General features: G+C 45.6%; 1 protein-coding gene across 7 annotated transcripts in view; it reads left to right on the top strand.

Annotated features, from left to right (window-relative positions):
* The window catches only part of LOC125463787 (myosin-16), a 298,842-nt gene that overhangs the window by 257,522 nt on the left and 29,254 nt on the right, over nucleotides 1–12,066 (top strand). For all 7 annotated transcript variants that reach the window (XM_048555486.2, XM_048555484.2, XM_048555489.2 and 4 more), the window contains 2 exons: nucleotides 7,191–7,323; nucleotides 11,114–11,330. In XM_048555486.2, coding sequence (XP_048411443.1) covers nucleotides 7,191–7,323; nucleotides 11,114–11,330 — 350 coding nt within the window. The remainder of the gene's footprint in view (nucleotides 1–7,190; nucleotides 7,324–11,113; nucleotides 11,331–12,066) is intronic.

Here is a 12,066-nt window from a genome sequence, read left to right as displayed (position 1 = left end):
TCATTCAGAGCTCTTTTTTTTAAAAAAAACTTTACATTTAGAGGACTGGAGAATAAGGAAACAGAGGTTATGCTGCAGTTATACAAAACTCTGATTAGGCCCCACTTGGAGTACTGTGAGCAGATCTGAGTACCACACCTTGGCAAGGATATATTAGTCTTGGAGGGAGTACAACATAGATTTACAGGAATGCTACCTGGACTTCAGGGTTAAGTCATGAGGAGGGATCAAATAAATTAGGCCTCCTTTCTCTAGAATTTAGAAGGTTAAGGGGTGATCTGACCAAAGCCTTTAAGGTATTAATTGGAAAAGACAGGGTTGATGTAAATAAACTATTTCCATTGTTTGGGGATTCTAGACCTAGGGGGCATAGCCTGACAATTGGGGCCAGACCATTCAGGAGAGGCATTAGGAAGCACTTTGACACACAAAGGCTGGTAGATGTTTGGCACTCTCTTCCACATTTGCAATTAATGCTCAATCAGTTGCTAATTTTAAATTTGAGACAGATTAAATTTTTGTTAAGCAAGGGTTTTAAAGGATTATGGGCCACAGGAATATGGAGTTCGGACATAGATCAGCCATGATCTCATTGAATGGTGGGAACAGGCTTGAGGGGCTGAATGGCCTATTTCTGTTCATGTGTTGCTGTAGCTGATTGCCCTGCAAACCTTTTTATCTCATAAATGCAGCCTTTCTTTGTCTTCAGACAGATCATTGTCAAAGATGTTTCCAATACAATGAGTGCAAGATGTCCTATGATGACTCTCAGAAACAAGTGAATAGTTCGTTGCTCGTTCTTGAAGCGAGTTCTGTTTCATATTTACTGCTTTTTGGCTAAGACTTTTCAAACCTTTAGGCTTGCGCTTTGCTCTTTGAGTGTGACTTTTAAAAGGCTTTAGACATTCTTAAATAATTTCTCTTGAATTTTCTTTTCAAATTCGTTAAAGGTGAATGACATTTTTTTCAGAAATGACTGGTGTTGCGCTTGGCAGAAGCAGGAATGGGATTAGGCCATTTGGCCCCTTGAGCTTGTTCTGTCATTCGGTATGGCAAAGTGTTCATCTGAGTGTGGCCTTAAATCCACTTGGCTTTCGCTCCATGGTAAACCTTAAACCTGCCTTACTGAAGCTCAGTTAGAGAATTGGTGCTGTTTGCACCACACACATGCACACACAGAGCCAGAAGGTACATGCACAGAAAGTGGAAGGCCGAGGGAAAACTGGGGTGGTATTGGACTTGATATAAACACCGAGAGTGCTGGATAAACTCAGCATTAACATTTCCAATCCTACAGACTTCCGTACGACTTCTCCAGAATAGATTTTGATATGTTGTGAAGTTAGAGCTTAGTCAAATGCTTCTTATAACCTAGGTGTAGGATATACAGAATAGAAGCATGACACTTAACCCTGTCACTCATTGCTTGAGTCTAAACATGATCCTTCTGCTTTTCTAATTTAAACCAACTGCAGTAACTATTATTCCCTGCTCCCACAAATACTTGGCTAACTTCACCTAAATCTGTTTTTCCCAAACTCGTCATAGGGATGTATAGCATGGAAACAGATCCTTTGGTCCACCTCATCCATGCAGACCAGATATCCTGAATTAATCAAGTCCCATTTGCTGGCATTTAGCCCATATCCCTCTAACCCCTTGCTATTCATATACCCATCCAGATGCCTTTTAAATGTTGTAATTGTACCAGTCTCCATCACTTCCTCTGGCAGCTCATTCTACACATGCACCACGCTCTACATGAAAAACTTGCCCCTTCAGTCCCTTTTAAATCTTTCTCCTCCCAGTTCTCCAAATATGACTACTTTTCATGACCCTTTATGGCAGCAGAAACAAAACTACTAATAAAACAATGTAACAAGTAAATGTTGAATGTCCTTGTACTTGTGTACATTCAGTTCATAATTTGGTGAAGTTTGTTTATTCATATAGATCAATATAGAATGTAAACATTGTAAAAATATTTTTAAAAAAAAACTTTAACCTTATTTATAAAACCTTTTAACATTATATTTATAAAAATATTATCAATGTACTCACCAGTTCTTTCATTCATCTGAGCTGCTCCAGCTTGGCCAGTATGCAACAGATATGATTGATGTTAACGATTTGTAGCAACATCTCATTGCACAAGGCTTCAGTACTGTTACTGTGAGACAATATAGGTGGTGTTAGTTGTATTTGAGTGATCAATAACATTTGTAGTTGGTGGAATTGGAATTCTGCTGACTTAGAAATGCATGTTAGTTTCCATGATGGTAACCGTGACAACAGTCATAGAATCCCATCTGGTTCACTAATGTCCTTTAGGAAAGGAAACCTGCCAGCCTTACCCTAATCCGGCCTACTCCAGATTCACAGAAATCCAAAGGGGGGGCACAGTGGCTGGCACTGCTGCCTCACAGCGCCAGGGACCTTTCAGAGGGTCAGTACAGACTCGATGGGCTGAGTGGCCTGCCTCTAGGCTGTAGGGATTCTACAGTAAACTTCTTAGGCTTGAAGGGTATGGGGAGAAAGCTGGAACTGGGGACTGAGTGGCATGGTCAGCCCTGGTTGTGTGGAATGACGGAGCAGGCTTGAAGGGCCAAATGGTCTACTCCCCCTAGTTTCTATGTTGCTAACCTGGGTATCGGGGTGTTGAGCTTTTGCTGCATCTGTTCCTAATGCTGTGCACCCTTTGTATAGCCATAGAATCCCTACATGGCAAAAAGAGGCCATTCAGCCCATCAAGTCTGCACTGACCCTCCGAAGGTTCTCCGGCCCTGTGAGGCAGCACTGTGCCACCGTGCCATCCTGTGGCAAGTATAAAGGTGTGTGCAGTGCGATACTTGCATTAACATCTTGTGCCAATTCTACATCATACCCCTTTCTACTTTGTGCCAGTAGATGTAAGACCGAGAATGCTGTTTACCTTCACAAGATCATGTCCATTTGTTCCATGGAGAAAGAGCTAGAGCATTTGGACAGCCTCTGCAGTGATTGTTGGCCCAGCTGTGTGATTCTATCTGTGCAGGATAGATTTCCAGCTGCCCAGAAACAAGCTGAAACTGAAGGTCAGAGCCTCTGCAAATATCCGTGGAGGGAATTGCTGCGTCTGTACTAGAGAGGGCCTGGAGGGCTCTGAGCTCTGCAGTTGCAAACTGAAACTGCAGTTGCAAGGGAGGCTTGACTGTGCCCGACTTTGCAGAGACACATTGTTGGAAACGTTAGCTCTGATGTCTCCATGCATGCCCGACCTATCCTCCCTTCTAGTCAAAGGAAGCAGCCACACTGTCAGACCGCACAGGCCCCCAAAGATATCGATGCTGCTTTGCTTAGGGGGTTAGACCTTGGCATAGGAGAACCTGGCGGGCTTTTGCCATTATTTGAATGCATTATTATTATGGAGACAGTCCCTAGGGGCAAGAGCATTGCAAGCGGCCTTGCTAGTTGAAGGAGTATTTGCAGATTTGCTTTGATAATGAGTCAAATGCCTATTCTTTGCAATTAATAGGAAAACAGCACAGGAATCCTACGGCAGGGTGTACATTTCAGCTGGGAGGAAGCAAACAAGTTGAATAACTCTCCAAATTGTCTCCCTGGCCTGCGCAGCTCTGATTTGCGTGTAACCACATACTCTCTTGGGAATTGCCAGGACATTGTTCTAAAGTTATTCAGTTAATAATTAAATTGCTGTCTTCCTTTTATTTATTTCATGAACTCTTGTGTGACACAGCATAGGAGTGAATAAATCAATTGGCTGTGATTTAGCAAGAAAATTACATTCTTTACCGATATGAAGGGCACGAGCTTAAAATGTGCCTTTGCTTGGTTTATTTGTGGCTCGGTAATTCTTTGTAGTCCAGCCTGTAACAATGCAGTTTGCCCTCGGAATTCCTGACTTATTCATTGGTGTGTGGGCACCATCTGGTGGTGTGACTGAGGAATTGTCGGTGAATTGAAAATGGTCATGGCTGACACACACAGCATGGAAACGGATCCTTTGGTCCAACCCGTGCGCACTGACCATAATCCCAGACTAAACCATTCCCACCTGCCTGAGCTTGGCCCATAACCCTTTGAACCGTTCCTATTCGTCAACTTATCCAAACGTGTTTTAAACGTTCTAACCCTACTTACATCCACCACTTCCTGTCGAAGTTCATTCCACATACAAACCACTCTCTGTGTTTTTAAAAAAAAGTTGCCGGTCATGCCTTTTTAAATCTGCCCCCTTTCACCTTAAAAATATGCTCCCTAGTTTTGAACTCCCTCGTCAAAAGACCCTCATCATTCACTTTACTTATGCCCCTCATGATTTTATAAACCTCACGAAGGTCACCCCTCAACCTCCTATGTTCCAGTGAGAAATCCCAGTCTTTACACTCTACTTTTATATCTCTCAACCCTCCATTCCCAGCAATGTGCTGGTAAATCTTTTCTGAATCCTCTCCAGTTCAATAATACCCTTCCTGTTACAGGCTGACCTGAGCTGCACACAGTGCTCCAGAAGAAGCCTCACCAATGTCCTGTACAACGTCACCATGACGTCCCCAATCCTATACTCAAAGGTCTGAGCAATGAAGGCAAGCGCGCTAAATGCTTTCTTGACTTGGCTAAACAGTTTGATTATTACTTGACGACCTTTCTAATATGTGCCAGTGGCAAGCTGAAGTTCTGAGAGGGGCTGCTGGTCTGAGGTTGCAGCCTGTCTCAACACTCTTCGTAGCTGCAAAAAAAACAGACTCTGCATGTCAAAAATACGTATTTCCACAGCAACTGTGAATCCTTGGCACTGTGGTGTGTTGATGGTGGCTGTATGGTTGGTATGGATCAGATTTCTGCCACATTACTGTGAAGAGGTTGTTTTCTGTATTCCGTCTGGGTTGGAGTGAGCAGAAACATGGCAGGTGGGCAATAGTGTGGGAAAACGGATCGTCGATGGACTTTGACAGGAAGAATGGAAAAGGCCAAGTATTACTTAAAACAGAGAGCACTGAAAATTTAAAGTGCAGAGCAGTTTGGGTGTTCAAGTGCACGTGTCACTTAAGGTGTGTAATCGGGGTGTCTAATGGGATATTATGCTTTATTACAGGAGCAGCTTAACGTAAAAAGAATGGTGTTCACTGATGCAGGGCAATGGTGAGAACACATCTCTGGGTGCAGCTCTGTCCTCCTTATTTAAGGAAGGATTTGATTGCGTTGGAGGTTGTTGAGAGGAGGTTTCTTGGATTGATGGCTGCAGTGAGTGTGTGGATGTGAGAGGGGAGTTTGGACAGGCTGGATGTATTTCTGCTGGACTTTAAAAGGAGGGGTGACTTGGTTGCAGTATATAAGATCCTGAATGGTCCCACCAGGTTGGGCAGACTGTGTTTCCTTCTGTTGGTAACTCCAGAACAATGGGCCACAACTTTGGGACAGAAATAAGGAGAATTTTTTGTTTCTCAGAGTTAAATGGGAACGTGGAATGTAGAAAGGGATCAGCCACAATCTTATTGAAATAGTGGGACAGGCTTGTTAAGGCTGAATGGTCTACTTTTGCTGCTATTTTAGTGTGTCTGTGATTTGGAATAATCTCTTGCATCTACCCAGTGGGTCATGATCCTGGTGCCAGGGTTCAGACCTGCCTTTTCAGCTTTTTGCCTCACACACTCATCAGGGCACATGCAAGAATACAAAATTTAAAATGGAGCAACAATCTTCATTTGCCAATTAAAATGTGGAGTTGGAAGAGCACAGCAGGTCAGGCAGTACCCGAGGAGCAGGAAAGGCAACGTTTCGGGTCTGTACCCTTCTTCAGCAACTGGGGAGGGGGAGGGGAGCTCAGAAATAAATAGAGGGAGGGGCAGTGGGGATAGGGAAACCATGGGGTTGCAGTGGGAGAGAGACCCACTGAGATCTCTTCAGAGAGAGGAGGAGGAGAACTTCTTCAAGCTGGGCACCCTTGGAAGAGGCTTCACAGTATGATTTTCAGTGACTTCTCACTTTGATTCAAACAGAAGTGTGGGATCAGTCGATCCCTTGTGCATTCCTCTTACCCCACACCAGCCAATTGAAGTTGCCTTGCCAACTGATTGGCACTTATTTTAACTTGAAAATATAAATTGTTGATTCCTTTGAAATTTCAGTGCCAATTTTAGGGGGAGAGGGAGGGAGATTGGGGGATTTGAGAGGGAGGGAGATTGGGGGATTTCAGGGGTGCTGGCTGGTGACAGGAAGTTGAGGCTTTTGTGTGGAGTTCTGACCAGGAGATTCAACTCCCCTTAGCCTGCATGTCAGAAGGTTTACAAATTGATCGTCAACTTCTTTGGCTACTTTATGACACACATTCAGAGTCATCAAGCCCTAAAATTGGACATGCACACCAGACCCTCTGACCCAGAGGTAGGGGCGTTACCCATTGCACTCCAAGTCCTCCGAAATGTGGTATTTTTGCAGGTGCCCTGACAAGTAGGAGATGAAATGTTTTGAGAGCATACCTCCTGTTGTCAGCAGGTGTCAGAATTCTCCTTGGGTGGAGATCTCTAGTGGTATCCAGGCACAGCACAAAGTGCCACAACAGTGCCACCCGAAGGTTGCAGGAAAAGCAACTCATATTCCGCTTGGGAACCCTGCAGCCCAATGGTATCAATGTGGACTTCACAAGCTTCAAAATCTCCCCTTCCCCCACCGCATCCCTAAACCAACCCAGCTCATCCCCACCTCCCTAACCTGTTCTTCCTCTCACCTATCCCCTCCTCCCACCTCAAGCCCCACCCCCATCTCCTACCTACTAACCTCATCCCGCCTCCTTGACCTGTCTGTCCTCCATGCACTGACCTATCCCCTCCCCAACTCCCCACCTACACTGACCTTTACTGGCTCCATCCCCGCCTCTTTGACCTGTCTGTCTCCTCTCCATCTATCTTCTCCTTTATCCATCTTTTATCAGCCTCCCTCTCTGTCTCTATTTGTTTCAGAACCCCCTTCCCTTCCCCCATTTGTGAAGAAGGGTCTCGGCCTGAAACATCAGCCTTCCTGCTCTTCTGATGCTGCCTGGCCTGCTGTGTTCGTCCAGCTCCACACCATGTTATCTCCACACAAAGTTGTGCTTTGTATTCTTGTAGGACACTGACCAGATTTGAATTGACTGGAAAAGCTGCAGGGAAATAAAAACAAAATGTAACAACGTAACGTTTGGCTCCTGATAGGAAGAAGCTGACATCACGTTTACAAGAGGCTGAGGAAGCAGTTGAGGCAGCCCAGGCCAAGTGCTCGAGCCTGGAGAAGACCAAGCAGCGACTGCAGGCAGAGGTGGAGGAGCTGAGCATCGATGTGGAGAAGGTGCGTCTTCCCCGGACAACCCAGGAATGATCGGGATTCCCTGATAATCACTAACCACCCCCCCCCCCCCCCCCCCCCCAACCCCCATCTCCCTTATGTGGTTGGTCACACCAGAACCCAATGTTATGATTGTCTATAGTGTCTGGTACGTTACCATTAGATGGTAGGAGCAGATTTAGGCCGTTCGGCCCATTGCGTCTGCCCTGCCATTCAATCATGGATGATCTGTTTCTCACCCCCATTCCCCTTCTTTCTCCCCATAACACTTGATCCCCAACCTATCTATCTCCGTGGTAAGTACATTCAATGACCTGGCCTCCACAGCCCTCTGCAGCAATGAGTTCCACAGATTCATCACCCTCTGGCTGAAGAAATTCCACCTCATCTCAGTAGGAGAGTCATAGAGTTGTACAGCATAGAAACAGACCTCTTGGTCCAACCTGTCCGTGCTAACCAAATGCCCTAAATTAATGTAGTCCCACTTGCCAGCATGTAACCCATATCCCTCTAAATCCTTCCTCTTCTTATACCCACCTAGATGCTTTTAAGTTTGTTGTAATTGTATCAGCCTCCACCAGTTCCTTCCATATGTGCACCACTCTCATGAAAATGTTGCCCCTTAGGCCCCTTTTAATTCCTTTCCCGTCTCACCTTAAACCTATGTCCTTTTGTTTTGGCTTCCCTGACCCTGGGGAAAAGATGTGGCTATTCACCTTATCCCTGCCCCTAATGATTGTATAACCCACTGTAAGGTAACCCCTCAGCCTGTGAAGCTCTGGGGAAGACAGCCCCAGCCTGTTCGGCCTTGTCCGATAGCTCAACCCCCTCCAACCCTGACAACATCCTTTTAAATCTTTTCTAAACCCTTACAAGTTTGATATCATGCTTCCTGTAGCAGGGAGACAAGAATTGCACACGGTATTTCAAAAGTGGCCTAACTAATGTCCTGTACAGCTGCAACATGACCTCCCAATTCATATAGTCAATGACCAATAAAGGCAGTATATAGACCAATAAAGACCCAGATATTGACCAATAAAGGCAAATGCTTTCTTCACTCAGTTTGAAAGAGTCATCCCTTCGGTCTGTGACTGTGCCCTCAGGTCCTAGTCTCTCCCACTAGTGGAGACGTCGTCTTCATGTCCACTCTATCCAGGGCGCCTCAGTATTCTGTAAGCTCCAAAGAGAACAACCCTCATCCACCTAAACACCATAGTGTACAGATGCAGAGTCCTCGACTGCTCTCGGATGACAAGCCCTTCTTTCCTGAGATCATTCTTGTAACTATCCGCTGGACTCCCCACCTCAAGGCCAGTGCATCCTTCCTTAGATACAGGGTCCAAAGTCCCCACTGATTCTCTGTCCAATAAGAGAGAGATACTCTGAACATCAGCCTGGAGCAAGCAGTGGCCAGAGGGTTCATCCTTCCTCCCCATTTCCAATTATGGGACAGCACTGCAATCTCACAGCTCCAGGGCCCTGGATTCGATTCCCCTCTTGGATGACTGCCTGTGTGGAGTTTGCACATTCTCCCTGTCTCTGTGTGGGGTTCCTCCAGGTGCTCTGGTTTCCTTCCAGAGTCCAAAGACGTGCAGCTTAGGTGGATTGGCCATGGTAAGTGCACAGACACAGGATCAAGTAGGGGCTGGGTCTAGGTAGACTGCTCTTTGATGTGGACTTGATGGACTGCTTCCACATGAGGGATTCTATTGTTCTGGCGTTCTCACTTGAGCTTCACACACCAGATAGAGTCTTAGGGTGATGATCTAAATCCCCCTGTGCACTGACTAGCAGGCCCCCACTTCATGTGTTAGTGGCCTTTCAGAAATTAAAAGGGGACATTTTACATTTTCTGCCAGGGCTAATGCCTGTGAGGGAGACAGACAGAAGCCGAGCAGTCCGCTGACTCCTGGAACCACCACCCCTCCCACCAGGCACCCCAGGATGGTCAGATTGGTGCGCTCCCCCCCCCCCCCCCCCAGCTCCTCAGGATGGTCACATTGGTGCCCCCCCCCCCCCCCCCAGCTCCTCAGGATGGTCACATTGTCAAGCAGGCTACAAGGGATAGCCCCACACACACACTCGGGATTCCAGGCCGGGCATGCATTGGCAGAAAATCGGAAGATGGTTACAGCTACAAATTGGAAGGAACCTCCCCACATTGGTCCTTCCATTTTAATGTATGGCTCAAAGTACGAAGTGAGCTGTAAACCGCATAGATACTTCCCCCTTCACCCGGGTCAGTCATGGTGAGGCCTGTTCTCTGGCCTCTGTACTGTATGGTCAAGGTGCTTGGATAAATACCCCCAATCTTTCTGAGGAAGGGTCACCGGACCCGAAACGTTAACTCTTGTTTTTTTAACTTCACAGAGGCTGCCAGACCTGCTGAGTGTTTCCAGCAACTTTGTATTTGTTCCTGATTTACAGCATCCGCAGTTCTTTTGGTTTTTACTCACAATCTTTTCTCTAGGTCATGCAGGAGGCCATGGAAAGTTCTGTACATTTGACTTTTGAACCCCTCAGTAGCTTGTTAATTGGCCACGAAGAAATAGCAATGTGTAATTAACCTGAGCCTCGTCTTCAGTAATACTCGTGACCAGCACGTTGACATTGCATTATGATGCTCAGTCGGAAATGCAGTGTTTTACCCTCACATTGGAAAAGTACCAATTTGCAGTGTAAACTCCAGCCTGTGGCTGAACTGTTACTGATCTCACTCAACGAAAGCAATGGAAGCTTATTTGCTGAAAGTTTCTGAATGTTTGTACTGTGAACATTTTTTTTTGTAGCACTCGATATCCCGTGGTCTTAACCTACTGTTGACATTCACAGGTGGTCGCGGTGTCACACAAGGTGGCCCTTAGTTAGGAACCCTGGGGCAGGATGGAGATGGGAGAACCCACAGATCAGGATTAACCCCATGCTCTGTCGACCGTGCTGTAATGGTGTAGAAGCGGTTCCCCCTTCGAGGCCTGAGCTGAACCTCCAGCTGAATGGTGAACCGGTCATTCTCAGCAAGGAGTGGATCCAGGCTGAGGGTGTCTGTCCGATGGGCTGCCCATTCCAGAGGGGACGGTGATGGAAGGGGTATAAAGATGAGGGCCCATAGTTTAGAGAAAGTCATTGCTCATTAGTGGGGCATGAGGTCTGATGTAGATTGGAGGGATGATTGTGGTGGAAAAGGCTGTCTGGGGGGTGTTGGGAACGTGTGGTCAGGTAGTGGGTTTGGGTTGGGAAACACATTTTTGGAGACTTAACCCCTTACCCCACTCGCCACTCGGTCCAAATTTGCAGACCTTTGTCTCAGGTTAAAATATTGTCTTGCAGCTTCCTTCATAAGACTGATTATTTTCATATTCCCACTGTTTGATAAACAGTGAAATTCAAAACTGTTTTAAACTGTTTTTAATTAACCATGTCGCAAACATCCAAATCTACATTTTGTGATCTGCTGTAAAATTAGTTCTTTAAAAGGGCCCGTGGCAGGTTCCACTTCTGGCAATAAAATTGAGTGAAGACTTTTTGGAGCAGATGATGGGGTGGAGGAAAAACATTTCTCAAAATTATAACAAGTTATAAGCAGATGATTGATCATCCTCTGCCACAGGCTGTTTGAACTAACAGTATACTTTCTGTAATTTGAGTGTGCCATGTGACCACTCAGGAGCAACACTTAACAGAATTTAAAAAAAATCAATCTACCTTCAGGCCTGAAGCCTTCAGTGTGAAGCTAAATGCAAAATTGATTTGAACTCCTCAAGGGGCATTCTTTTTTTTTGTTTTCACGCAGGCAAATGCTGCGGGTGTGACCCTGGACAAGAAGCAGAGAATGATCGATAAGCAAATCTCTGACTGGCGCCAGAAGTGTGAGGAGGTCCAGACCGAGCTGGAATCCTCCCAGAAAGAGTGTCGCCAGTACGCCACCGAGCTCTTCAAACTGAAGACTTCCTACGAAGAGCTGATCGAACAACTGGACTCGCTCAAGCGGGAGAACAAAACGCTACAAGGTAAATATCTGAATAGCCATGAAGGTATATGGGATACAAAGATAACGTGTTGGAGTTTGAGTTAGTACAAATATTAGGGAATCAACCGAACTTTTAATCCTATGTTGGGCAAGGTAATGCTGATTTTAGGAAGGAGAATGCATGTGATGACCTCTTGTATCCATGCAATCTCTTGGGCAAAGCAATTTTGTTCTACTCCTCTGCCATTTCTCCTATCCCTTCAGAAAATTACACAACATCCTTTACAAAACCCCTGTTGAGTTTCCCTCCACTACATTCTTAGGCAGTGCATTTTGGATCAAAAATACACACTTCTTGTAACAAAAAAAAGCTTTTCCTCATGTCACCTTTCAATGTTTTTGCTACTTGTCTGAATTCTATATTTTCTGTTCTCTGTCCTTGCACCAACGAGAATAGTTTCTCCCTGTGCATTCTGCCCAAATGCTACAATATTTTAAACGTCCCTAGTGAATCCTCGTCACATCCTCCTTTTCTCTAAAGGCTAACTTCCCCTGTCTGTCTGATCTATTCTGATAACTGAAGTCCTTGTCCCTGGAACAATTCTTATGAATCGTTTCTGCTCCCTGGCTCATGTTTTTACATCATTCCGAAAGTGTGATGTGCAGAACTAGACCCAACCCTCCGATTTGAGGCTGACACAGTGTTCATTTTTAAGCTTCACCACAGTTACTTGCTTTTCATAACTTCCTGCTTTTTGAACTCTGTGACTCTACGT

The sequence above is a fragment of the Stegostoma tigrinum genome, chromosome 22 (assembly GCF_030684315.1).
Source record: "Stegostoma tigrinum isolate sSteTig4 chromosome 22, sSteTig4.hap1, whole genome shotgun sequence".
NCBI classification, from domain to species: Eukaryota; Metazoa; Chordata; class Chondrichthyes; order Orectolobiformes; family Stegostomatidae; genus Stegostoma; species Stegostoma tigrinum.
This window is presented reverse-complemented; position numbering and strand designations above follow the sequence as displayed.